General features: G+C 42.2%; 1 protein-coding gene across 1 annotated transcript in view; it reads right to left on the bottom strand.

Moving 5' to 3' along the window:
- The window catches only part of UBA6 (ubiquitin like modifier activating enzyme 6), a 79107-nt gene extending 53569 nt beyond the window's left edge, over positions 1-25538 (bottom strand). Inside the window, exons 1-12 of the mRNA XM_018559919.1 lie at positions 25457-25538; positions 18687-18749; positions 17113-17207; positions 15098-15126; positions 14918-15012; positions 14554-14665; positions 14378-14458; positions 12476-12598; positions 9893-10016; positions 8111-8214; positions 5879-5941; positions 4192-4268 (exon numbers count right to left, since the gene is read on the bottom strand). Coding sequence (XP_018415421.1) covers positions 4192-4268; positions 5879-5941; positions 8111-8214; positions 9893-10016; positions 12476-12598; positions 14378-14458; positions 14554-14665; positions 14918-15012; positions 15098-15126; positions 17113-17207; positions 18687-18727 — 944 coding nt within the window. The 5' untranslated portion in view covers positions 18728-18749; positions 25457-25538. The remainder of the gene's footprint in view (positions 1-4191; positions 4269-5878; positions 5942-8110; positions 8215-9892; positions 10017-12475; positions 12599-14377; positions 14459-14553; positions 14666-14917; positions 15013-15097; positions 15127-17112; positions 17208-18686; positions 18750-25456) is intronic.
- Between the last annotated feature and the right edge of the window lie 397 nt (positions 25539-25935).

Here is a 25935-nt window from a genome sequence, read left to right as displayed (position 1 = left end):
TTGGCCTCGCCACAGTCCTAGGTCATTTTCCAAAAGATTGCATCCAGTCACAGCCTTCTTGAGTGAACGAGTATTCCAACTATTGAAGCGTCATCCTGCTGGTTGTTCAGCATGCTCATACTCTAGCAGTCCATGGAACCATTTTTAAGTTAGGCTCTGATCAAGTTAAAAGTGATCGCCAAGGGGGAATGCCTCTATCCTACCCCTTGGTGTCTCCAGTTGACGGGGCAACTCCTTGGTGTCTCCAGTTGACGGGACAACTCCTTGGTGTCTCCAGTTGACGGGACAACTCCTTGGTGTCTCCAGTTGACGGGACAACTCCTTGGTGTCTCCAGTTGACGGGACAACTCCTTGGTGTCTCCAGTTGACGGATCAATTCAAATGGTGATCCAATACTTATTGGAGGCTAAAAGTCTTTCAACAGGGTTCTTCAGAAGACAGAGAAGACATTCCCTGTGCCATTGATTCTGGATGATTCCAAATATGAGATTATGGATGTGGCTACAGCCAGCGAGCCTGTTTCAACTGTTATCTATGTGCCTATCCAGGGGCCGGGTTGATGAAGGTTTCCTATGTGCAAATCACTTCAACAGCCTTTTAATCCGAGGTCGGTGACAATCCTTCAGGGGGAATATGTCTTCAGCATCTTGGAGTTCAGAGAGCGTTTTGGATCCAAGGAATCTCTGCATTACTTCAATGAACAACTGGATGATCTTGTGTTCCAAAGATTTGGTGTCTGCTCATACATGTATGGGAACCGCTCACTGCTGATGGGGGTACCTCTGTTCGAGGATTCAGCGCTGGACTCCCCAAAATTTCCTGGCTGATACTGTAAGCCAAGAAGCCCTGGACGACAATTAATGTTTTCTTATCCAGAAGTTTCTGTGGATCAGCAGCAAGTCGGGTTATCCAGATCTCATCCTGATGGTAATCCCTCAGAGTACAGACACTCCTTGTCAAGAAAACGTTCTAAGGGAGAGAGCAATGGATATTTGAATGCATATGCTTCCTTCAGTCCAAATGGATTTGGGTTCCTAGATGGTACCCACAATTAGCCGGGTAGGGTTCCCTCTCTTGTAGACTCTGACCCTTCCGAACATCACATTATATTCTACAGTGCGGAATAATTTCATAGACTTCACCAGCTTAATAGGTTTTGTCTCTCTTTCACCTTGCCATGATGGATATATTGAACTTCCTTCAGGCAAGCAATGTGTACTTGGGTATCAGTACCCTCTATATATTAATCCTCTAAGACACAAAGGACTTGCACAAGAATTTATTCTTCAGTAGAATCTCTTTCCCTTAGAATCTACAGATAGTGCTGTATATGTTCTTCCTTCCTCGACTTCATCTAGATCACGCTTACTCAGGATGGACAGTAACGTGTAAAATAGTTTCTTACAGCAATCTCCTCGGGGAGGAGGGTGTTGGATAGTCAAGATTAGCCTTCAAACCACCTTATTGCTTCCATTTCACAGACAAGTTTTTTGTTTCAGCTTATGCCCGAAATGTGGCTGCTATGCTGGGGAGGAAAATAGAGGTTACCTCGTCTTCTTTCAGGTCGATCTGTTCATCTTTCTGGTGCGTTTAGGAAGTAGCACTCTGTGTGCACGAGGTCAAATGCATTGTGCCTGATCAAGCAGAGGGAGCCACAGATTAGTCTCTGGGTTCGCTCTTCCGAGGGATGTCTCCTTACGGATAGAATTAGTGATGTACCTCCAGCGTTATTCTGGAAGGCGGTAACCTGGTATCTGTCCCTGTCCCATTACAGGGTCTATCCAGGAGTCTTGTCTAAGGTGAAGTTGGTTCTGAATGTGGTACAAATATATAAATATCTCAGAACTACCCTCCCTGGATGTGTGATCGCTATATCCCATTGTATGCTGCCATGGATTGGTGTCAGGAAAACGGAAAATTGTATACTTACCTATCGGTAATTTTCCTTTCCTGGCTCCAATCCATGGCAGCATACAGGACCCTCCCATGGCTTTCGCATTGAGTACTTGTTACGAGAATGGTGGCCTTGGGAGGCGGGCTTTAATTTATAGTATAACTGGTCCTGTGATTGGGCTGGGGGCGGAGCCATACCCATTGTATGCTGCCATGGATTGGAGCCAGGAAAGGAAAATTACCGATAGGTAAGTATACAATTTTCCGTATATATATATATATATATATTTGGGAGTTCATTTCTTCCACACAACATTTTTACAACAGCTACTCTGCGCTAAATGGATACCAATAAGTGTCAACATTAAATATATAAAGTCTGCTGCCGTGCCAACTATGTAGTGTGACATTTTAAGAATAAGACTTCCACACAACATACTATGTAATCCTCTAAAAGTACCATGTAGACAACCTCTCTGAAAGCTAAAGTGCTTAAAATTAAAGTTGGTGTTTAAGGCAAAAGCAGAATCTTTGTACTTGCTGTAAAATCCTTTACTTGGGAGTCTATTGATTGACACAAAGTCTTAAACTTTTGGGGTATGCTACCACCCATATGAGGATTGGACACCGTTTTTGTTCTACAACGCAACCTAAGATAGCCCTGGGATAACCCCTCCTGCTACAAGAAAGTCTTAGGCCTTGTTCCCACCAAATGCAGAGCAGATCTGCATGAGTTTCTGCACATGCAGTGCAGTGGGTTGTGCCGCGTTTTTTATGTGTTCCGGGCCGTTTTTGGTTAAACAACAAAATATTATTTTTTGTTTAAAATAAGCTTCCAGTGCATTCCAGGGCGTTTGCATGCGTTCCAGAGCAGGTAAAATAGGGCATGCTGCAGTTTTTTTTACCTGCTCTGGAACGGAACACTGCGATGTGAACTGGAACTAAAAATACCATTGGAATATATTGGACGCAGCTCCGGTCTGTAACTGCTCTGCTCCTGGAACGCGCTTGGTGTGAACAAGGCCTGAGGGTCTATTCACTAAAGGGTGAAGAGTTTGGAGAAGGCAGGAGAAGTGAACAATCTAGGCCAAAATAGCTGATTTGGAAAAATTCTCCAATTCAGCTCACTTTCCAGTTCAGCTATGTTCTCCTAGATTGTTCACTTCTCCAGTCTGCTCCAAACTCTTCACCCTTTAGTGAATAGACCCCTTAGTTTTGCAGCAAGCAAAGCAGTACCAAGGACATGATCATAAACACATAGGGATGGGACCTGTGTCTATTGAACTCCATGAAAAGGATTTGACAGCGAGCACAGGAAGTCTAAAAAATTCAGGACATCCAAAAAGCAGTCTAACTGAGGGGTAAGCAACACATATAAGATTTAAATAACAGGCCCAATAAAGAACAAGAACAGGGTACTGCCTGCAGCTGAAAGAGCCACCTGAAGGACCTTATGTCTGAAGCTTGCATCAGAGGAGGCTGAAATGCCCATCAGGTAAAACTTGTAAAATGTGTGGTAACTTGTAAAATTTTAAAAAACTGTGGCATGCTGGTAGCGGGGGGTGGGGGGATATCCCAGGGCTAGCCTACAGTTTTATCATTTGCTAGTGTCTAATCTACCTGTAGGTGGTGTAACTCTAAGGTGTAGGGCTTCCTATATCCCTCAATTGACAAGAAAGAAAAACAACATTTTTGATTCTGAATAGAGTAGGGAAGAGTAAAACCCCGCCATTTTACTTTTTGAGGCCTGTGTATAGAGAAATTTACCTTCACTTCATGTCCCAATGTGAGGGTCATTCCCCTCTTAGACAGTTGTCCCTGGAACAGGTGTACCCATTGGAACATTTTTTCTTTTTTTCTTCTTGGATTTCCCCTCACTTTTTTTTTTGCAGGGGAATGGGGGGTATTTAATGGCCACCAATACAAATAGAGGAGTTAATCTCCCTAATGTGGACAAAAATACAGTTTGTAAGAGGGTCTAACTCTGTGTCAAACGTTGGGTCACAATCCACACAGCTTACTGGTTAGTATTGTAAGCATTGTGAATTAGAATGCTGTGTTTTGTTCCAAGCAATATCATGAATTTGTATGTTCTATACATCCATATTTCCCTCACCAACCCAATTCACCTTCAACAACTTCTAAAAACCCTCAAATATAAAATAGCGCATGGGTGTTCCTCAGTAAAGTGTTGCGGAATCTATTAACACTATATACATAGAGTATTGGATTCATTTTTCTTTATTGTACCCATGTAAAAATACAATGCGACTACTGATAAAGCGAGAATAATAATACCTTATGTTAGGTAGACGATTGTGCATCTCTTGAAAATGATCTAATGCCAACATAGCTGTGTGAATGTTCAGTGGTGCCTTGGAAGTCAGAAAGAAAAATGATTTAATTTCATAATCTCACAGAAACACATATACATTAGTCTGCTATTCAGTGAGGTACAATGTAGAGCACTGACTTTAAAGTGGACCTTTAAAGGTACACACATTAATAATAATACACACATTAATAATAATAATTAATAAATAATAATGAATAATATCATAGACCTGGCAGGTGCAAAATGTTGTGATTCTGAAATACTTACACCTGCAGAGCATTCTCTTCCTGCTTTGAAAGGGCAAAATGACTTCAATCTGCCAAAACAATGCATATTGAGATTGCCTTGTCATCAGCAGAACATTGCTGGGAAATCTCATCTGTAATCTCATGAGATTTCAGGGAAAGACAATTTCCTCCCCTGAGATGATGTGCATGGTCACATGTCCTAGTCACATGTGCCAGAAATCCAGGAAGTAATAGGAGAGCTAGTAAGCTGCCCTTAGTTAAAATGGCCACTGTCAGAAGACTGGGGAAGAAAAGAGAAATAAGGTATGCAAAGAATACAAAGCCTGAAATTATCTAGAAGTATGTGTTTGTAGATTGTCATTACTAAACATTTCTAAAGGTGTGTTTGTTCTTTTAAATATATGGGTAAAGTTCCTCTTTAAAAAGAGTGCCAACCACGGGAACCAGTACTCTCCTTACTCCATTTAACTATACATGAAAAACATGTTTGCAAAATTCCTACAAATTGGAAGAGATGTCAAGGAAAAAAGGCACATATATTTATTTGTTGTTTAGACGACTGCTTTTTTCTTCAATTAAAAAAATACAAAAATAAATATTCTTAAACAGAATGCTAGCAAACAAGGATAACTCAAGAGTAAAAGGAAGGCAGTCACACAAAATAGTTCCATTTAAGAGTCAGAGAAGGATTCTATGAATTCTTCTATAAAATCTACACTGAATTTGCTAAAATGTCACTTAGCTAGCTGATAAAAAGGTTGATTGATCAGTTAAATGTTTCTTGTATGTATGTATGTATGTATGTATGTATGTATGTATGTATGTATATATATATATATACACACACCATAAGAGAAACGCACTTAAATTCTAGTGGATACTCTACAGTAATAAAACAGAGAATTTAGCTAAATAAATCCCGTAACAGCATTGTTGTATCTGGCGTGGAGATTTAACTGCTTTGGGTTTCATGGAATCTAGCAAAATAAACAGTACGTTAATATTCTGCAAATCCAGACTATATCCCGTTAAAGCAAGCCTGCGTTTTGCCCAAGCAAGGATACGTAACAAGTTTACTTTAATGACACCTCCTCAGCAGCATATACTTTCCGTTCTTTCACTAGCCCACCATTGCCTTCAGCTGCTAGGACCAGGTAAAGACAGCCTTGTAAAAGCTGAAGCTGGATTTCCAGTCAAAGTTTAAACAGGGACTGATTGTCTACCTGTGTAATAGCGCAAGACCAAATACCAGCACTGCTATATGAGTCGCATGCGCCTCCATGCTTGGGATTACCAAGCACTGAAAAAAAAATGCTAATAGTTTTTAAATCACTGAAACAATGCATTCTGCTGAACACAAATAAGCTGATCTCTACAAAAGTATAATATAAAGTTTTCCTACCTCTGGCCTACTGAAGTCTGCAGAAAGATATTTTGGTTCAACCAACTGCTTTTCCAATCTTTCCTATAAAATAAAATGACATCTTATTTCTTCTGTTCAGACCTACCATAATTAGAAAGCCAAGACAGAGCCAGCTGCCAAAATAGGATTTTTGCACTAAAACAGAAAATCTTTGTTTTAGAATCCACAGAGGGACATATCAAGTCATATACTGTCAGGTTACACTGCCACCTACATAAGGATTGGACACTGGCAATTAAAGAAATTGTACGACAGCCCAGGATAAACTCTTCTACTACCAGCATGCCTCAGTTTGTAGCTAGCAGTACTAAGAGCATAAACAAAACAAGGGACCTGTGTCTCTCAATAGACTCAAAGAAAATTGAGGGACACAGGAAATTATATACCGTCAGGGCATCCAAAAGCTGTCCAACTAAGTAGTGGCTAAAAGCAAGCTGCTGCTAACAGACCCAATGTGCTACTGGGGACTGCATACAGCTCGAAAGCCATCTAAAAATAACCAATGCCTGAAGATGGCACTAAACAAGGCTGAACCGTCTGCCAAGAGCAGACTTGTTTTGGTCTAGGAGCACAAATAAAAGAAGATATACTGACCTGATACCTGGTCCTGCGGCAAGTCACCTTTCTTCCCCCCACTCTGGCGGTGGTATGTTCCGCGGAGTTCTCACGTTTATTGCAAGTCAATGGACCAGCAGAAGACGTGATGTCAGTAGTCCCTAGGACTGAGCCAGAAAAGACTGAGGATCATGAGTACATCTGCTTTTTAGGAGCCCCCTAGGCTACACAGAGAATACAAGACCAGGTGTTAATAGCTTAGGAACTAAGCCTGATATCAGAAGAGCAAGAAAACACACACACACTAGTGAGCAGACTAATCAGAGCAGACACATAGAACGAACAATTTCCCAACAGTTTGAGCAATCCAAGCATGAGCAGCATGGAGAAGGGACACCTCTGCAAGGACCAAGATAGGACAGAGAAACGTAAAAAATGTCCTGGTAAGGGAAGACCAGAGTCCCCCTAGGCTAACGAAAGACCCCAAGCCTCCACTGACGTAAGCACTAGGACCAAAGGAGGAGTAGACATCCTCTTCACTAGAGTTGGGACTACCCAGGATGAATCCTGAAAACAACCGATTTAGAGGTAACTTCAAGTTGCGACTGTTGATCCCTGTGCTCTCTTAGGGAACCAAAATTAGGTTCCTTTGGATCGAGCATGGTGAAAAGTGAAGGTACATTACAGCTTCCTATACAAGGAGTTGGCAGTGGATAGCGGGTTACAAGCAACGAAAAGTAATAGGTTTCCTTTAATGACACCTCCAAAACAGCATATACTTTCCTATTCCTGCTAGAATAACAGAAAGAATACCTATCCGAGAACCAGGCTCAATGCCAACGGATATGTAGAAGGAGGTACCAGGCAATGAGGGAAATGCAGCCATCAGTACTCTCAGAAAGTACAAAAGCAACATCCCTGAAACCATTAAGGAAGTGTGATGTCAGTTCTCAGCCCCTCAGCATTAACCCTTCGGTGGCAAGAATGTCAAAAAGAGCAAATTCAAAACCATCCAGGGGAGCAACTAATGAGGTAACTTCCTGTGCTCAGCCCGATTGGTCTACTCAAACAGAGTCCCGGAAAAGGCAAGCACAGAGGCAATGCCAACAGCCCTAGCTTGGAAAGAGCTTCATGGCTAAGTTGTTACCAGAACTAGGTCTGGAAAGCGCTGGAAGCGAACCCAGCGTCCGAAGGTCACTTACAGACTAGCCTAGCATATCCAGTGCAGTAGTGTCTGTGTACCGTCTTCCAAAACTTGGTTGTGGAAAGGCCGATTCAGATCGCTGCAGTTTTAGAGACCAGCTCAAGCAGTTATGTAGCAAGGAATCTTGATTGAAGAAAACAATTGAACAAAAAAAAAAAAAAAAAATTACACTTTTCCTGCAGAGCTTAAGAAAAGATGTCCATTCACCTAGGATACTAACAAACAACTTCCTGGTAGTAGGAGGGGTTATCCTATCCTAGGCCAGCACCATAACATTATTTTGCAGGCATGTTGGTAGTAGGAGGGATTATCCTAGTCTAGCATACACTTAGTTTACTAGTGTCCAATTCCTCTGCAGTATAACTCAACAGTATATGAATATGAATTCCTGTGTCATTTAATGGATGTGAAAGAAAAAAGCTTGCCAAATGCATTTAACAATTGCTACTTACAAAGCAGAAAGTCTTTGGCATTTTAATCTGCACAGCTATTCCCCCATGTTGATATGGTTCCAAGCTTGATGCATCACCAATGCTGAAGGAATAAGGTGACGTAACTGAAAATCAATAAGAGGGAAAGTCAATTCACAACAATGTGCACTTTCATCTAAAAATCTATTTATTAATGCTGAAGATTGTTGGAAGCATGCTAACAGCTTGTTTAAAACAATCCTATTACTACAGGGTCAAAACAAAAGAATTACCTGTAAAAAAAGAGGCCCTACACTCTATATACGTTTCCTGCAGAGGTTAAAGTAGTATTAAGATCTGGGCGTTTTTTACCTTATTGCATTCTCTGCTTTCTAGTAAAAACCGCCCAGAACATTCTCCCCCCCACACACACATACCTGTCAGCGATGCTCGCCCCCGCCGCCGGTCCCGACGTGATCCTATGTTCCCCTTACTTCCTGGTTGCAAGGGGAGGATACTGATGGCAGAGGAGCCATAGTCTCCTTCTGCCATCAAAGAGAGAAGAGGAGTCTGCCTGCCACAGGGCTGTGTGTGTCCATGGACGCACACAGCCACTGGAGCGCACGGGTGCCTCCATTAGAGCGATGGTGGCACCCGTACAGAGGGCGGGGGAGAACGCTGCGGGGACCCACTTGAAAACGAGGCATGAATAGATTTTAACGAAACAACAACAGTCTCACGCAAAGGTAGGCATCCCTATAGTGTGTATGTGTATTTTATTGCTTAAATGTATATTGAGTACTGTTCGAACAGTAAGACTGGGTTCACATACTTACACTGTGGTAACACATGCATTTTACCACTTGTTACTGTGCCATTCATTTTGAAAATCACTGCAATGCTGCCCATCCATCTCTGCAAGCATTCAATCCTTTGGGTGGGTCAAATACCTACTCCTGCCACATGCTGTAGTTCTTCCCACCAGATCATACTTCCTGTAGTGGTGTATAAGCCTGTGGCAGAAACCACAGCATGTGGCAAGGGAGTAAATATTCTATACATTCTGAAGCGTAAGATACTTGCAGTGGTTGGAAAGCAGCATTGTGGTGGCATTTGGACACATGGCCCAGATAGCAAGGATAACTTGCTACAAACTTGTGGCAGGGTGAAATTGTAATTTTTGTTAACTTGCTGCACACATTCCTGGCAAGTTGTAGACTTGCAGAACACTTGCAGCACAAGTTCTAGTTGACACTTTTTGAATTTGTAGCAAATTTGCTTGGCAAGTCTACAGCAAGAGTCCTGCTGGTCTTAGCAAGAGCTCTGCAAGCTCGCTGCTCTGGAGACTTGCAATGCAGACTTGCTGTAATTGTGCAACAAAATTGTGAAGTTTGGCAAGTCTGCAATAGTTTAGCAAGTCATTTTCAAACTTGCAGCTCATTTGCTTGCTATCTGGGGGGCTGCAGGAAAGGCAAGTATGGAGCCTCTTTTGCAGGTAATCTTTCTTCCGTTTTGAACCTGCAGTCACTGGGTCAGTTAAAAGTGACAGCGGTCTCCATATGATCTGTTTTTACCATCCCAAAGGTAGAGCTGAAGGGTGATCTAATGGCTGCTTGAAGCTTTGCAAAAGATTGCTTCACACATTACTTTAATGCAAGCTGTAGATAAAGGTCGGACTGAGTTTCAGAGCACCAAGCACTTTTGCTACACAAGGAAAGGAATTGTAACAATACATATCTAAAATATGAGCTTAGTTATTATTGCAGAACAGTCACTGAGTAAAATAAAAATGTATACTAAACTTTTTCTGTGAATGTGATTTACCTGTAACCTGATGTGCAGACCCATTTAAAGTGGCCATTCCATTCACTTCACGGAATGTCACATATTGTCCAGATTCAAGGTTATGAGGCCGGTTCTCAAAACATGTGATCACACCAGGATTTGACTGTGAACAATAATGAATATTAACATTTTTTTAGCAAACTGTACAAACGCTTAGGCTTTGCTCGCACCAGCTTCAGTATAAAAATCAGAGGATTCGACAAGCTGCTGCAAAGCTTTTAAAAATAATTTAAAACGTTTTCGTCAAGCTTTGTGCAGCTACAAGGAAGCCTTCCAAGAACTCTTCTGTTCCAATTTGGGAATGTTAAAACACACATCTTAAAAGGGGGTGTAACTTTAAAAAAAAAAAAAAAGAAGAAGAAGCTGCTAGCAGGCTTCAGCAGGCTGTAAGTAGTGCTCAAGTTTACCGACAGTTCATTAGGATCTGTGTTTAACATTCCAAGCTGGAGATTAATGGCGCTTGCTAAAAGCTCTTAAGAAGCTTTGTAAAATTCTTGCTGTACACACTGATGCTATACAAGCGGAAGCCAGTGTGAACAAGGCCATACACACAATGTGATTGCTTAAAAAAAAAAAATTACACGTTTGCGATGACAAACATATTTTGTAATACAGTTTTTGAGATCTGCCCAAGTCCTAATTTGATGTCAGATATTGTTGCTCTCTGGGAATTTAAAAGCATGGAATTCCAGAATCTTAACTGCTTCAAAAGAGAAGTAAAGCCAAACCTTTTTTTTTTTTTTGGAGGGTGGGATCACAGGAGTACATTTGCTAACGTACTCCTGTGACTCAAATCTCAGCATATAGTGCACTACTGCCTGCTATATGCTGACAGCACAGAGAAATGCCGCAGATGGGAATGATCCCGACAATATGGTCAGGATCACCCCGGCTGCCTGATTGACAGCTGGCACCGCCTCTCTAGAGCCATAACCAGCCGTGCCCGTCCCCTCCCCTGTCTGTACCTCCAGTGAGCGTTGGAAGAGGGGAGGGGGCATCCTTGTTGGGAGTGGCGACTGACATCCATTGCTCTCCACAAGGGGGAGGGCTTGAGAGGCTGTTACGTGATCATTCAGCTCTTGGTATAGGGAGCTGGTGTGCGATATAGCTGGCATGTGACACTGCAGCTAATTGATTTTTCTAATCAATGCTGCAGATTATACATTTTCGAAATTCACAACACTATCAGGTGCACACACAGGCATGCTGGCATTTTTTTTTCTTGCTGCATTTCCAGAACTGTTAGAACCATGTAGATCTCAAAAACAGTAAGACCGGGTTCGCATATTTACACTGTGCTAACACATGCATTTTACCACTTGTTACTGTGCCAGTCATTTTAAATGGCACCACAACACAGAGCTGCGTTTTTTATTGTGGTGACCTGGGGGGGTAGGTGCAAGTGCGTATTTAGGTAATTTCTGTTGTACGGGCAGATGCGCATTGGGCTGCTGTACTTCGATGCGCTTTAACATGCATGCAGTAACGCACCATAAATATGTGAACCTGACCTTTACTTCCTTTCAGTAAAAAAAAAATTGCATAAACCTGCAGCTCTGCGTGACAATATGAAATCATCTTACAGTCATTAGTTAAACATTTTTTGCTTTTATTTACAATTACTGTTTTTTCACTTCCTTCCTTTCACTTTTGTGTGAAGCACTGGTGATGTAGCCCTGGCCTCACAGATGCATCTTTGGGAAGGCTACATGACTAATGCCTTCCTGGGAATCTCTCATCTGTAAACTGAAAAGTCTCAAAAGACCTCGGGGAAAGGCATTTCCACACCAACCCACCCACCCCACTGCCCTTTGGATGTTGTGCACATGTTCCAGGAGACAGACCCAGAGTTCCAGGAAGTAAAAGGGGATTGAGTCCCCTGCCCTTAGGGAAAATGAACACCGTGAGATGAAATCGGAAGGAAAAGAAAAATAAAGTATGCAAAGAATAAAACGTTAGCAATCATCCATAAGCAGAGTGTCATTACTAAACATTTCTAAAATGTGCAATTGATTTTTAGGATGTGGGTGAAGTTCCCTTTTAGGCCTGGTTCACACCTGGGCGTTTTACAGCGCATTCCTACGCTCTGTAAAACGCTCAACATGTGAAAACCAATGATTTCCTATGGGCATGGTTACCACCTGGGCGTTTTACATCGCGTAGGAACGCGCTGCCCTACGCCCAAAGAAGTACAGGAGCTTCTTTGGGGCGTATTTGCTGCCGTACCCATTGAAATACAGCCAGGTGGCCCTCGGAAACGTGTATTTGGTGCGCGTTTTTTTACAGCGAATTGCGGTAGAAACGCGCGACAAACGCGCATATTCGATACGCCTAGGTGTGAACCCAGCCTAAGAGTTTTCACAAAGGAAGCCCGAGAAAAAAAAACTACATCATCATAATGGCTGCAGGAAAAGATGATTTTGGCCTGTAGTTTGCAGCATTTATACATGATGATCAGTTCTGGGTGGACTTTAACAACTAGACAAAAGACCTTTGCAGAGTATTGAGAATTAACTCATATTCTGTTAACATGATTAAATAAAAGAATAAAATAAGCTTTACCTGTGTTATATTGGAAATAAAGATCTCTTTTGGTTCCTCTCCTGTAGTATCCAACACCTCAAACTGTTCTCCAAAATCACAGAACAAAGAGGTACATATACCATAGGCATCTGAAGAAATAAACTGAATAAAATAAAATATTAAATAGTTATATGAAATTGATTTTTTTTTTTACAATTGACAAACAACTTTTGAGTGAAATCAGGAACTTGCAGGCTTAAAAAAGTGCTTACAGGTTGCACAAACTTCCAACCATCATGCAAGACCCCTCTACAACCCATCCCTTTTTCCATTGGAGTATGACGGTCCTGCAACTGGAAACATTACTTTGCATTGCTGTCAATGGGAAGGCTTTGAAAACACACAGAAAATGCTGACAATACATTTATTTACAGTGCTGTTGATATGCTTCTATCACTACGACCTATTGTAAAATCCAACAAACTCTGCTTACAAGTAACAACTGCTGATCAATTTCACAGGCATCCTAAATCCATCTCCATACCCATGCTTTCAGAAAGATTTGGTTAATGTTTAAAACTTGATTTCAGTGTACAATTATACAGCTGGGCATACACTCCCCAATTTTTTTCTATAGTTGTGGAAATTTACAGCATCAAAGGGGAGTATATTACGACAAAAGGGGAGTATATCAATGCATCTAGCAGATGCTGGAAACGCTTTGATATTTGTCCTTTCACATCCAAACTAATCAGGCATGAGTTGACATTTGCAGCTCTCTCCTGCAAATGGCGGTTTTAAGATGTTGCAGACTAAGAAAAATAAAGATGTAACAGAGAATGGTAATCACATGCACAGCATTACTTAAGCGGTCCATACACCTGCTGGCACTACCCAGTTTGATAAAAGTAGATTTATCAATCAACTTTTGTTGCAGGAGCTGGGCTAAAAATTGTTAGCCGAAAAGTGACTGCGACCAATCAGCTGCAGTTACTATATGGGTATTGAGACAGCTGTGGGCACGGCCTCTCAGAATATATTGGCTGGCAAGGAAGATTCCCCAGCCCACAGGGCTGAATGAGAAGAAAAAACGCCAAGTGCATGGCCAGCGTTACATATCCAAGTATGGCTGTATGTGAGTTGAAGGACAATACTGGAAACCCGCAATGAGCAAATATGTAGATTGCTATTGTGCACCTCTTCTTCTGAACACGCTACCTGCCTGGCTGTCATTCTGACCTAGCAGCTTCAGTATTTTTTGTTGGTTCTGTGTCAGTGACTCAAAGTAAGGAAGTCAAGGATAGCCAGGCAACTACAGTTCTTAGGACAGTCTCTTCATTTCTCTCACTACAGGCTTGCTTAAAAAGGAGAACTATGGGGTAAGTGTTTTTCCCCATAGTTCTCCTAAGGGTCACGGGAGGACACAAACTAGCATCCTCCCGTGACCCAAAGCTCAGTATACCGCGAGCTAGAGCTTGCGGAATACTGAGACCGCCGCAGCCGGGACGGATCCCGACATTACGGTCTGGATCCACCCAGCTGCGTGATTGACAGCTGGCTCTGCCTATCTAGAGGCAGAGCCAGCTGTACCCGCCTCCTCCCCGTCCGTTCCCCCAGTCAGCGCTGGCTGGAGGATCGGACAGGGGAAATCCCTGCAGGGAGCCGCGAGTGACAGTCACAGCTCTCTGCAGAGACAGGATCGAGAAGTGAGCGAGCGACGGTATGTTATCGCTCACTTCCCGATGTTGCTATTGTTGTATGTTGCTATTTTTCTATGAGGCTCCTGCGAGTACAGACTATAGTACGAACGAAAATTTGTTTTCTTTAAAAAAAAAATTAAAAAAGATCACAGTTATGATTACAATTGATATTTTTCTGTTTAGACAGATTTCATAAAAATAGAAATAAGAATAGCTAGTATTTGTAATATTAATGCTTTACCTTTATGGATGGCTGTTGATCATGGCAGAAGTTATTGATCTTCTTTCTTAAGGAAAGTCTTGTTTCAGTCAGTATGACACACTAAGAATATAAATACAGAACAAGCAAGTGAAGGAGATGTTCTTAACTGCAATACATCCAAACAAACTGGAAGACAATAAGCTGCTAGGTAATACCTGGTACTGTCCCAGGAATGAAAGATCAGTGGAGTCATCCAGTGGCACTGTAGATAATGTCACTTGGACATAAGGGTTAAGCGCTGCAATATGGTGAAGGCATGCTTCAGCTCTGCAATGAATTATCATAACTAGATTAGTTACAAGATGACTTCACAATGCTTCTACAGAAAATAATGGAGTTATGAGAAAAATTAAACAGTCAATGCATACTGCACATCTGATTTGGATAATGTAAGGCTTTCTAACTTCACTATACAAGACCTGCAAAGCACAGTGATGTTATTAAGATACTACATCATGATGACTGCATGAAGTTTATTTAAGCACATAGTAATAAACATGACATATAGATTTTTCTGACCTAGTTTTCTGATTCTTGATATCCTCTTCTTTGATAAAGAAATTAGTTCCAAGATCCCATAGTTCACAATATTTGGTGTCATGGATTGTCAACGCCTGAGGAAATAAACATCACAGTATAAACCCTATTATCCATCTCTTTTTATTAAAATTAACAAAAAGGCTCAGATTAACAGTTTACCTTTATCCCAGCTAAAACAATGTTCTTTGCTAAAACGAGAAAGGAAATGATTTAGCTGACCCAGCTACATTGACGACAAGAAATAAATCAGTATTACAGAATACTTAGAACTAATGCAAATTCAAACATCAAGACATGTGGACGTGTAGGTCTCAAATTTAGCAATGTAAGGGGTGGTATTGTGTTATATGGAAGCCTGGAAAATACAAATTGCCAGTCCACAAGGGAGATTCAAAAATGGATTGTGATGAAAGATGTAAAATGTTCTCAATCTGACTTTATTTACTATTACTATCTACTGCTTTAAATTGTTACTGTCTGAGGGTAGTTTTATGCTGCTGTACTAGCGAAATAGACAGATCTTGACAGAAACCTTGTTGATCCTGTTAACAGATTTAACAGATGTGCATGAGGAGCTCATTACAAAAGGATTTTAAGGTTTTGTGCATTCATCTCTAAAAGCAAACCAGTCTGAGCAAAAGAAATACAATACTTGGGCAGCATGCAGAGTAATGGAAAATACAGGCTTGTCATCATGGTTAAAGTGGACCTTTACCCGCTCAGTCCTGAGGGATACCACACAGGAATTGGGCCTCCCCTTCCCCCAGTTGGCATTCCTCCGGCGAAGTGAGATGTGACATTGGACACTAGATCTAGAAGGTGGGGTAAGGATCTAGAAGGTGGGGTAAGGAGGTCCATGTGAAATGTTTCTAATTTTTTATTATTTTTTGTTTCCATTGGTTATTGCTGTTTTTTATAGTTATTTGGTAACGTCTACGGAACATTGTTCCCATATCTTTTACCGTGGATGCAATGTTACTTGGACGCTCAGTGCTCTTAGGATCATGATAGTCTTGTACAATTTGTTTTGTTTTTTTATACAATGCAATGGTCTCTTATTGTGCATGACAATGTACTTTCATAATTTGTGACTGTCGTTTGACACTGCTGATTTTGACCATTTTATTTTCTGTATGTGTTCATTTACATGCTTCAATAAACAAGAAATAAAATAAAAAAAATAAAAAAAAGTGGACCTTTACCCCTTTTCACCAAAACTCACATCAGCATGCAGCTCTGCATGCTGATATAAAGTCATATTACATTTATTATTTAAACAAACATGTTTTTCACTAACTTACAAATAAGAGTTCATCTACTTCCTGGTCCACATTGGCCCAAATGATGTAACCGTGCATCCTGGGAAGGTTACATCAGCAGAGCATTGCTGGGAAATCTCATGAGATCTCAGGGAAAGGGATTTTCCTCCCCTGAGATGATATGCATGGTCACATGCCCTAGTCACATGTGCCAGAGTTTCACGAAGTAAAGGGATATGAATTAATCTGCCCTCATTAAAAATGGCCACTGTGAGAAGACTGGAAAGGAAAAGAAAAATAAGGTATGCAAAGAATACAAAGCCTGCAAATAGGAGTATCGGTTTGTATATTGTCATTACTAAACATGTCTAAAAAGGTGCCTTTGTTGTTATGTCATTCACTCAAACTCCTAAAAGTCGAAAAATTAGAAGTTATCAACAGAATTTATCAATAACACTCCACTAGCAAATATAACCTGTACATTATTACTATTCACTATATTGCTACTGATTAAAGAGGAAGTGTAAAAAAAAAAAAAGGAAGGTGGCGCCACTAGGGGCTTTTAGCCATAATCTGCCAGTATGCACAGCAACTGACCCCTCCAGCGCTGCACTTCTCCCTCATTGGCGCTTCCATCTTGCTCCCAGTCTTTGGCTGCTTGATTGGCTGGGCCTTGATTTCGTAAACCCCTGCACACAGGAGTTACTGCATCTCGGCATGTTGTGTCTGTGCCCTATGCGGTGGATCCGCAGCTCATTGTGCAGAGAAAAAAAATTGCTGAATGGCAGCAAGAACTTGCACAGTCTCTTCTGTCATCTAAAACTTGCCGATCCGCAGTATTTTTTTTGTTTTGAAGCTTACTTCCACTTTAAGAAAAGCAAGATTAAGAAGAAGAAAAAAAAAAAAACAACTCACCTATTTCAACACCGAGTCCTCCTATCCCACTTAGGAAAACATGGGATTGGGCCATTTTCTGCATGGCTGTGTCTCCCAAGACATACCTCTGCCGGCTGATATGACAAAGAAAAATACATTAAAATACATTTACAAGTACATATAATGAAAGCACGAGATGCATGTGTGCATTGAGAATTTACTATGGAGACACAGGATAAAAATAATAGGTGTACTACAGGATCATGTCCATTTAAGAGGGCCTTGTACAATAGACATGCAGTTAAAAACAAAATTGTAAAAAAAAAAACCCCACTGCAAAACAATATAATGATGTACCAAAGTTGCTAGGGTAGATGTCTAGTTAAAGGATTCTTTTCTATAACGGTAATATGAAGCAGCCATATCCAAATAGCCCCAGGCAGCATTTTCGAGTCGTCACCAAAGCAAGGGGTGAGGTTAAGTTTCCAATGGGGACAGATACACATTCTAGTGACAACTGTGAGAGACTGCAATTCCTCTCACTCTGTGGAGAGTTCCTCTCGACTGGAGAACAGATAATGAGGAAAAATCTCCCCAGAAAAACACTAACAGGGTTATTCACAAAAGGGTGAAGAATTTGGAGAAGGCAGGAGAAGTGAACAATCCAGGACAACATAGCTGGACTGGAAAGTGAGCTGAATTGGAGAATTTTTCCAAATCTGCTATTTTGGTCTAGACTGTTCACTTCTCCAAACTCTCCACCCTTTTGTGAATAACCCTGTCAGTTTATACACATTTTGTATTGCTTTGCTGCAAACTGCTTTAGGAAGCAACAAATGTGCCTTGTTCCTGCAGAAACACTATTTTTCTAGAATGTGGAAGTGCTGGGGTATTTGTCAGGTTTTGCTACCTGTGTTCCTGTGGAGGATATTTATTTACCCTCCCTACCTATCCTAGTGAGAGAAGTCCTATTACTTCCCCACTCTAAATCTAAACCTAAAGAGTAGAAAAAAAAAAATTATTGTCTTGGACTCTACTTCAATAGTCATTATCCTTAGATTTGGCAGAGAGTGAATACCGAGCCATTACATTAAAATGACATCCATCTGAATTTCTTTGAAATGGACCCCAGTGATAACAAAAAATGGTTGTCAAGCAGAGTGAAGAAATCTGTTTCTCTTCAAACCAAATAAGAGTGAGAATTATCACAGTATTAATGTTGGTTTAGTTTGTTCACATTTGAATTCCATTACAATCGTGAAAATGTATTCATATACAGTATTTGAAAACAGATTGTAAACGTATAACATGTTCAACTTCCTTGCTGCTGCCGTAAGCCTAGCTTTTACACTGAATGTTATTTAAGCCTAGCTTTCAGGGTGTGTTCACACTTTGTCCGGACCAGATCTGAAATCAGATCTGCAAATGCTATGCAATGCATGTTTGCCACGTTCTGGTGCATATTAATTTTTTTAGCTTAAAATGGGCTTTCAGGTGCAGTCCAGTGCGTTTGCATGCATTTTGATACTTACCTCTATCTACCTTTAATAAACTTTGATATAAATGTGTGCATATCTTTCTGTGATATTTAAACACATGTATACAGCACTCACCTATATAGCCCGTCATCGATTTCCATCGAGTCTGCAGCCATTCAGACTTTTCACACCCCTGCTCTGCAAAACAATGACATTAGGAGGCAGTGAGATAACTGTGTGGTCATATTGAGGCCTGAAAATGATCATTAACAGTTCTGAGAAGTCTATAACGGATAGATCTGTCTACCAAGATTATTCCAGAAACACATTTTAACCACAAACTATGTATTTTGTCATATTAAAAAACAACCCCAATATGAAATCCATCCATTGACCAGAGTTGCAAAATACAGTGAATTGAATGATTTGGAGAAATCCGAACTTTATCCTAAAAATAAACAACTAACTTGATGCCATTATTAACTATTTGAGCAATATTATTATTTTACGATAAAACTAACATTGTAACTAACAATTTGCCAGCAGAAATAATGTAAATTAAAAAAATACTTAATAATTTTATAAATAATTGTAATCACCGCTTTCTTCAAAAATGTGTTCATGTCATTAAATTACCAGTTTCCATTAAAATGTGAAATCAGTCATTTGTTTCCTTAAAGGAGAACTATGAGGTGAGTGCTTTTCACTCACCTCATAGTTCTAGCCGACCTGTGACAATGAGACTGTCACAGGTCGGCTCAGTAGATCGGGAGGTGAGCGAACACATACCGGCGTTCGCTCACCTCTCGATCCTGTCACGGCTCTCTGCTGTGACACGGGAGGGGCTGGATTGCCCCCTCCCCGCTCTGCCAGCGCTGACTGGCGGAACGGACGGGGGAGGGGGCGGGTACAGCTGGCTCTGGCTCTAGATAGGCAGAGCCAGCTGTCAGTCACACAGCTGGGCGGATCCAGACATAATTGTCGGGATCCGCTTCAGCTGCGGCGTCTCAGTATACCGCGAGTGATAGCTCGCGGTATACTGAGCCTAGGGTGACGGGAGGACACGGTATACTGAGCCTAGGGTGACGGGAGGACACGGTCAGCTCACGGTATACTGAGCCTAAGGAGAACTATGGGGGAAAAGCCTTAACCCCATAGTTCTCCTTTAATAAAGACATACGGTTTATCCCAGATATAATGTCGTTTAGAAGAGCCTTTTTCAGTGTTTTAACCCAGAGGAACCCCTAAAATAATTTTCAGATTTCGGGGGACACTTACCAAAATAATTTAATCAGGGTCAACGGGACAAATGCCTCATACATTGGTGATCAGTAAGAAAAATGTCTCCCTTACAGACAAGGAAAATATTGTTGGTGCCGCTAGCTCTGCAAAGTAGTCCTGGCTCTGGAACTATGCAGCAACCAACCACAGCTCCAAGAATCCCCAGCAACCTCTAGAACAGTAGTTCTCAACCTGCGTAACCTCAGGACCCACATTTGTCCTTGGTCATTAAGTCGTGACCCAAGTCGCACTGCAATGGAATGCGACTATGGAATTGCGGTACAGTGCATTCAGGTGTGGGCAATCGAACTGTGGGTGGGAGGTACGTTTGGGGTGCCATTCAAATGAATAGCAACGCAACACCCCTCCTACACCAGAACATGTGGTAGGTCCACCCAGTCTCCCTACCCTACAAGAACTGGAGTGGATCCTCAGCCTGGGGTCCAGTTTGGGCTACTGTGACGGAGCTCTATCCATATGTGCATTGCTTGTACAGCTCCTTGCATGCCCCGTAGAGGTGTCAAGAGCCAGAATGTGAGGTCACTCCAGTCCAGGCACCTCTACAGGACATGTGAGGGAGCTGTAAGCAATGCACGTATGGATGGAGCTCTCTTTTGGCCATAGCCCCATCTCACCCCACCTCAAGCTGACACTCCAGCATATTTTGAATGGCTGCTTGGCACGAGAACAGACAGCGCTGCACTAGGGGGAGGCTGAAGAGCCTCTCACCTAGAAAAGTGGAAGGCATGTGGCAACCCACTTTTGGGTCACAACCCACCAGTTAAGAACCAAGGCTCTAAAAGAACCCTAGGGTTCCATGGAATACTGGTTGAGAATGGCTGGTCTAGAATATTGGCTTGTTTTTCACATCTACATCCACTGACTTTAGGCTTCTTAGCCTTTGCCAGCAAAAAACATGCATGCTGTCTGACAAATTCTGCTGCGGGAGGTGCGTTGCGGTGTTATTCAATTCAATGACACCCCAAAACGCACCTCCAACCTGCACAGTGTGATCACCTTCCTGCAGTGTGAAGTGCGGTGCAATTGAGAAAATTGTGCATGCAGTTAATTTCTGAAGTAAACTTTATGTTTGTAACACTGCATTTGTGTATTCTATTTTAAATTAAGGATGGTATTTATTTTTTTACCGCCTCCCGGCCGGCCGTTGTGACATAACGGCTGGCCGGGAGCTTCCTGGATGTAACAGGCCGTGTATATACGGCATGTTAGCTCCCCTCACTCGAGCAGGAAACCAGCAAAATGTAAAAACAGGCATCAATGCCTGTTTACATACAAGCAATCGCTTGTATTGGGTGCCGATCGGATCAACCCCCCCAACCCCCCTGTGCCCCCCCCTTTCAAGCCCGGGATCATGGTGGCTCTCTGACAGGGCATCAGAGGGAGATCAGTACACGATCTCCCTCCGGTCCCCTCTCTGTCAAAGTGTGGAAATGATGTATATTACATCACTTCCGCATTCTTGTGTCACTCTCCAGCTTCAGAAGCAGGAGAGAAGATGAAGAAGCAGATCTCTGCTTCATCAGCTTCTCTCGGGATCCCTAAGTGACATTAGGGGTCTTGGAGACCCCTGATGTCTCCATAAAGAGGACCTGCCACATCTCTTTGCTATCACTTAGGGTGGTTTCTTAGGAATATATAGGGGGAAAAAAATTAAAGTTGCAAAAAAAAAAGTCCCCACCCATGGTGTCGGGTGCGCATACGTGCGAAAACAACGATTGTACCCATTAAGTCGCACATGTTACATATATCGCCGCGAACGTCGCAGTGAGAGCAATAATTCTAGGGCCATTATTCACTGATAACACTAAACTAATGAGCGGTAAAAGCTTTTAAAGCGTCGCCTATGGTCAATTTTGGGTATGGTAGTTTTCTGCGATATTGCGGGTGCAATTTTAAAGCTCGACAAGTTTGGTATCTATTTACCTGACGTGACCCCGTCTTTTATATTTGACCAAAAAATTGGGTAAGGAAAAAAATATTATAGCAATGTAAGAAGTTTTTTTTTCAAACTTTTCAGTAATTTTTCCTTTACATGGTACAAAATAAAAACCCCAGTGGTGATTAAATACACCCAAAAGAAAGCTCTATCTGCCCCCCAAAAATGGTATAAAATGCATTTCAGTACAGCGCTGCATGACGGAATAAATGTCAAAGTACTGCAGCGCTAAATACTGAAAAATGGCATGGCCAGGAAGGGGGTGTAAACACCCCGGTCAGCAAATGGTTAAACTAATCACTTATGAAAATAATTGTTAGCTGCAGCCCTAAAGTAGTACATTACTTAGTTTTTTTTTATTTACACAGATTGTTCCCCTTGTTATCATGCAGTCCAAACTGATTCAAAAAAGTTTTAACAAGAAGATTTAAAGGAGTATAAAGCTAACCATACGCCTGATCAATGCCAGCATCCAATCAGATTGCTCAGGTATTTTGAGAGCCAGTTGGGCCGACCAGCGAGATACTGAAGCTTGGCCCAGTGGGAGATTCCTCCATTTTTTCCATCTCACCATAGAAATTCTGCAGAAAATCTATTGCTGTATGGCCAGCTTAAAAAGGCAACTGTTTTAAACACCCATGGCCAGTTTCAATCCTTGCCAATCCTGCTAGCCAGCTTGGATGAGAAAAAAAAAAAAGAAAAAAAAGGACTACATATAATGATTATAATTAATATAAGACTATATAAATGTATTATAAATGTGTTAATTACATGCAGTTATCTGAATGCAATATGTCTTACAACAGCGGGCTTTAAAAGCAAGCACGTGCTGCCAAGACAGGGCAAAGCATCAGGTTTATTTTAAAGTGGAACTGAAACCAAAACTTTTTTGTTTTAGGTTTGGACGGGAGGTTTATACTTGTGGGTATGGGGCTCATGTGACTCACATGTCACAGCACTGGTGCTTGGCTGCTTACGTACCCAGCAAAGTCACATCGTGCAGGGAGAGAGTACTTAACAAAGTAAAAGTTTATTTATGACACGTATTTATATACTGCCAACAATTTACGCCGTGCACATTCACATCAGCCTCTGCCATCAAGGAGCTTATCATCTAAGATCCCCAGCTTACATTCTATGGCTAATTTGGACAGGAGCCAATGAACCGCCCAGCATGTCTTTGGAGTGTGGGAGGAAACCAGAGTACATGGAAGAAACCCAGGCAAGCACAGGGAAAACACGAGAGAAAGAGAGACCCACATAGTATTTTTTTTTTCTTACAGCACTTGGACAGATCACATGACTATAGTGGGCCGACCCTTCAACTTAGGAGGCAGTGACTGGAACCCATGTGACAACATCTACACAGCAGGAACAGGACAGAGTGCTCACATTTGTTATTACCTTCTGATTTAAAGTGACCACAAGGTCAAGCACCACCTGTCAAAGATAAAGAAAGCTCTATACTTCTCTTTCCAGCGGCACATCTGTTACAAATCTGCCGCTTTGCTTCTTCCCTGGCCACAGCAGGTATTCATCTGGTCACATGGCTAAAATACCAGTTACCCATGCCACATGCTATAGTTTCATTCTTGGCTTGCATGTCCTGTAGTGACATACACAGCAAGTGGCAGGGGGAGCAGGCAACCTCCACACTCCAGCTGTAGTGGAACTCCCATGAGGCACTGCAAGACTTTGACGGACGAGGGCATGACTTCCAGAAGAAAAGGCATGATGAGATTTGTAGTATCACCACAGCTGAATGCTAAAGGTTCCCTAAAGGTGCCCACACACCTTACGATAGTCGTACGATAATCGCGGGAAATCCCGTGATCGTACGATTATCGTAAGGTCGCACGACTTTTATCTTAGGAAAGTGTTCGAAAACCCGCCGAGAATCGTACGAGTTTCGGCGGGTGTGTAGCATGTTCGTAAACTAAAAGCCAGACGGGCCGGTGCGTGCACACTGCACGTTCAGCATTGTGGTCATCAGAAGCCCGCCCCTGGCCCCTCATCGCAAGTACGATCTGCCTGTCCAAGATAGGCAGATTGTACGTTTTTTTTAATTACCTTACAACCATCGCAAGACAAAAGTCTTGCAATGGTTGTAAGGTGTGTGCCCAGCATAACCCTGGTATAGAGCCTTACCTTTTACAGGGCGTGCTTTGTGTACTAGTCACTGGGTTACTTTTAAAAGGCAATGAAGAACTTTACCATATAGATGTGGTCGACATTTGACTGCTTTTAGAGCACCTCACCTTAAAGCCCTCCTAGTTATACCGGAATGAAGAATTATTCTAAAAGCAGCCCAGAACAAATGAGGTCAGATGGGAGCTTTTAAGCTGCATCCAGGGCTGTCCCTCGGTAAATCACTGCCTGAGAAAATGGTGTTCCAGGGGTAGGTGCGGTCAGGGAATGGGTGGTGGGGGGTGTAAGCGTGCATGGCTGTTTTGTTTGAAGAGGGCGGCAACCTGCCCAGCTCATTGACGTCACTGATTGTCAGGAGTTAGGGGGGGACGCAAGCCACTCGGCTCCTGGCAACCAGGGATGTCAGTGAGTTGGGCGGCACCACACAGAGCATCACAGGTTGCCAAACTGGGATGCTGTGTCCGCCCCCCACCACCCGGCCGCTCCCTAATGAGGTGCTCCTTGAGGCAACCAGCCCAGGCTGGCTCAAAATAGGAATGGCCCTGGCTACATATTACACGTTAATAAAGTAGTAGTATTGAATGAGATTAATAGTGTTGGCAGCACAGATCAACAGATCTCTTTGCTTCGCCCTGCACGGCTTCGCGCGCAGTGTGTCACGGCCTTAAGGCCCCTGCATATCACCAGTTGTCACGCTAGGACAGGAAGTGTGTTACTGGAAGGATCACCGGGTGAAAACTAATGCAGCCACCACATGCCACTGCACAAAACACACAACGGCTGGTGCCCCATTACAATGCCGATCTTAGCACATCACACTTTAAAAAAAACAAAAAAAAACTTTGTTTAAATATCAAAAGTGACATTTCATTAAGTTCTATGGACACAGCAGGGTGTGAGGCGGTTGTATTTAAAGATAAGTATAGAGCTTTATCTTTAACAGATAGTGCTTGTTTTTCCCAGGGCAGCCCCCAATGCAAGACAAGGCACATCACCTCATATGACGTGAATGGGCCCTTAAGCTGCAATACATCCCATTTGTTGTCTAGGGTTGAGGTACACTTTAAAAGTGTACACAATGCTGCATATCTTGGTGGTTTTCTAGATGTGTCCGGAGTTCAGCTTCATAATCCTCATTGAAAGAAAATACCTAAGTGACCTTACCCTCCAGGTCATAGATTATCACCCATTGCTTACATCACCTATGAATGACAGGTCGCTCTTTTATGTTTAAATGTCCAAAGTCACTGAAGTGGAAGATAAGTTGTCATTTGCTAGCATTCTTCTAACGCTCCACAAACAGCGACAGTGAGGTCCACAAACGGTCCGGTTTCCTTCCTATTCTTCTGGAAGGAGATGCACCCCCCATTGAAATGTGTCAGCAGGTTTCTGCTGCTGCACTGACAAAGCTCTGATCAGTAAACGAGGCTGCCGTGCACACGGGAGACCCATCCACAAGCACACAGGTCACCCCTCACCACAGCATCTCCATTGGCTACACAGGTAATGAGCTACTAACCTGGACTACTACTGCAGCTTCTACAGTTCCTTGTCGGCCGGGGAGAGAAAACGAGAGAGAAAGATGTCAAACTACAACTCCCACAATCCCTTTCACCGGTAGGGCGGAAGCGGAAGATGTTCAAATTAACACAGCTTTATTAAAAACGGCCAACAAAGCCGCATTTTCCCGTAATATCCCGCGCAGGGAGCGGCTTGGGTTTTCTCTTGTAGATAGTTTAGTGTTAAAGATTAACAAGGTGTTGGCAAAACAAATTCGCCTGGCTTTGAGCTAGCAATAGTTTATTATAATGAAGGGAATTGTATAACCAAAAACTTTTTTTGTTTTGAAGCTTTAGATTTCAGGTTTTCAGACTGATAAATTACCAAAGCGTTATCATTCTGCCTGTTAAACACTTGCTGACCGTGGTGTTTACACCCCCTTCCTGGCCAGGCCATTTTTCAGTATTCAGCGCTGCGGTACTTTGACGTTTATTTCGT

The sequence above is a fragment of the Nanorana parkeri genome, unplaced genomic scaffold, assembly GCF_000935625.1.
Source record: "Nanorana parkeri isolate BGI_ZX_2015 unplaced genomic scaffold, ASM93562v1 scaffold421, whole genome shotgun sequence".
Taxonomy (NCBI): Eukaryota; Metazoa; Chordata; class Amphibia; order Anura; family Dicroglossidae; genus Nanorana; species Nanorana parkeri.
The sequence above is the reverse complement of the archived record's forward strand: the minus strand, read 5'-3'. Positions and strand labels throughout refer to the sequence as shown.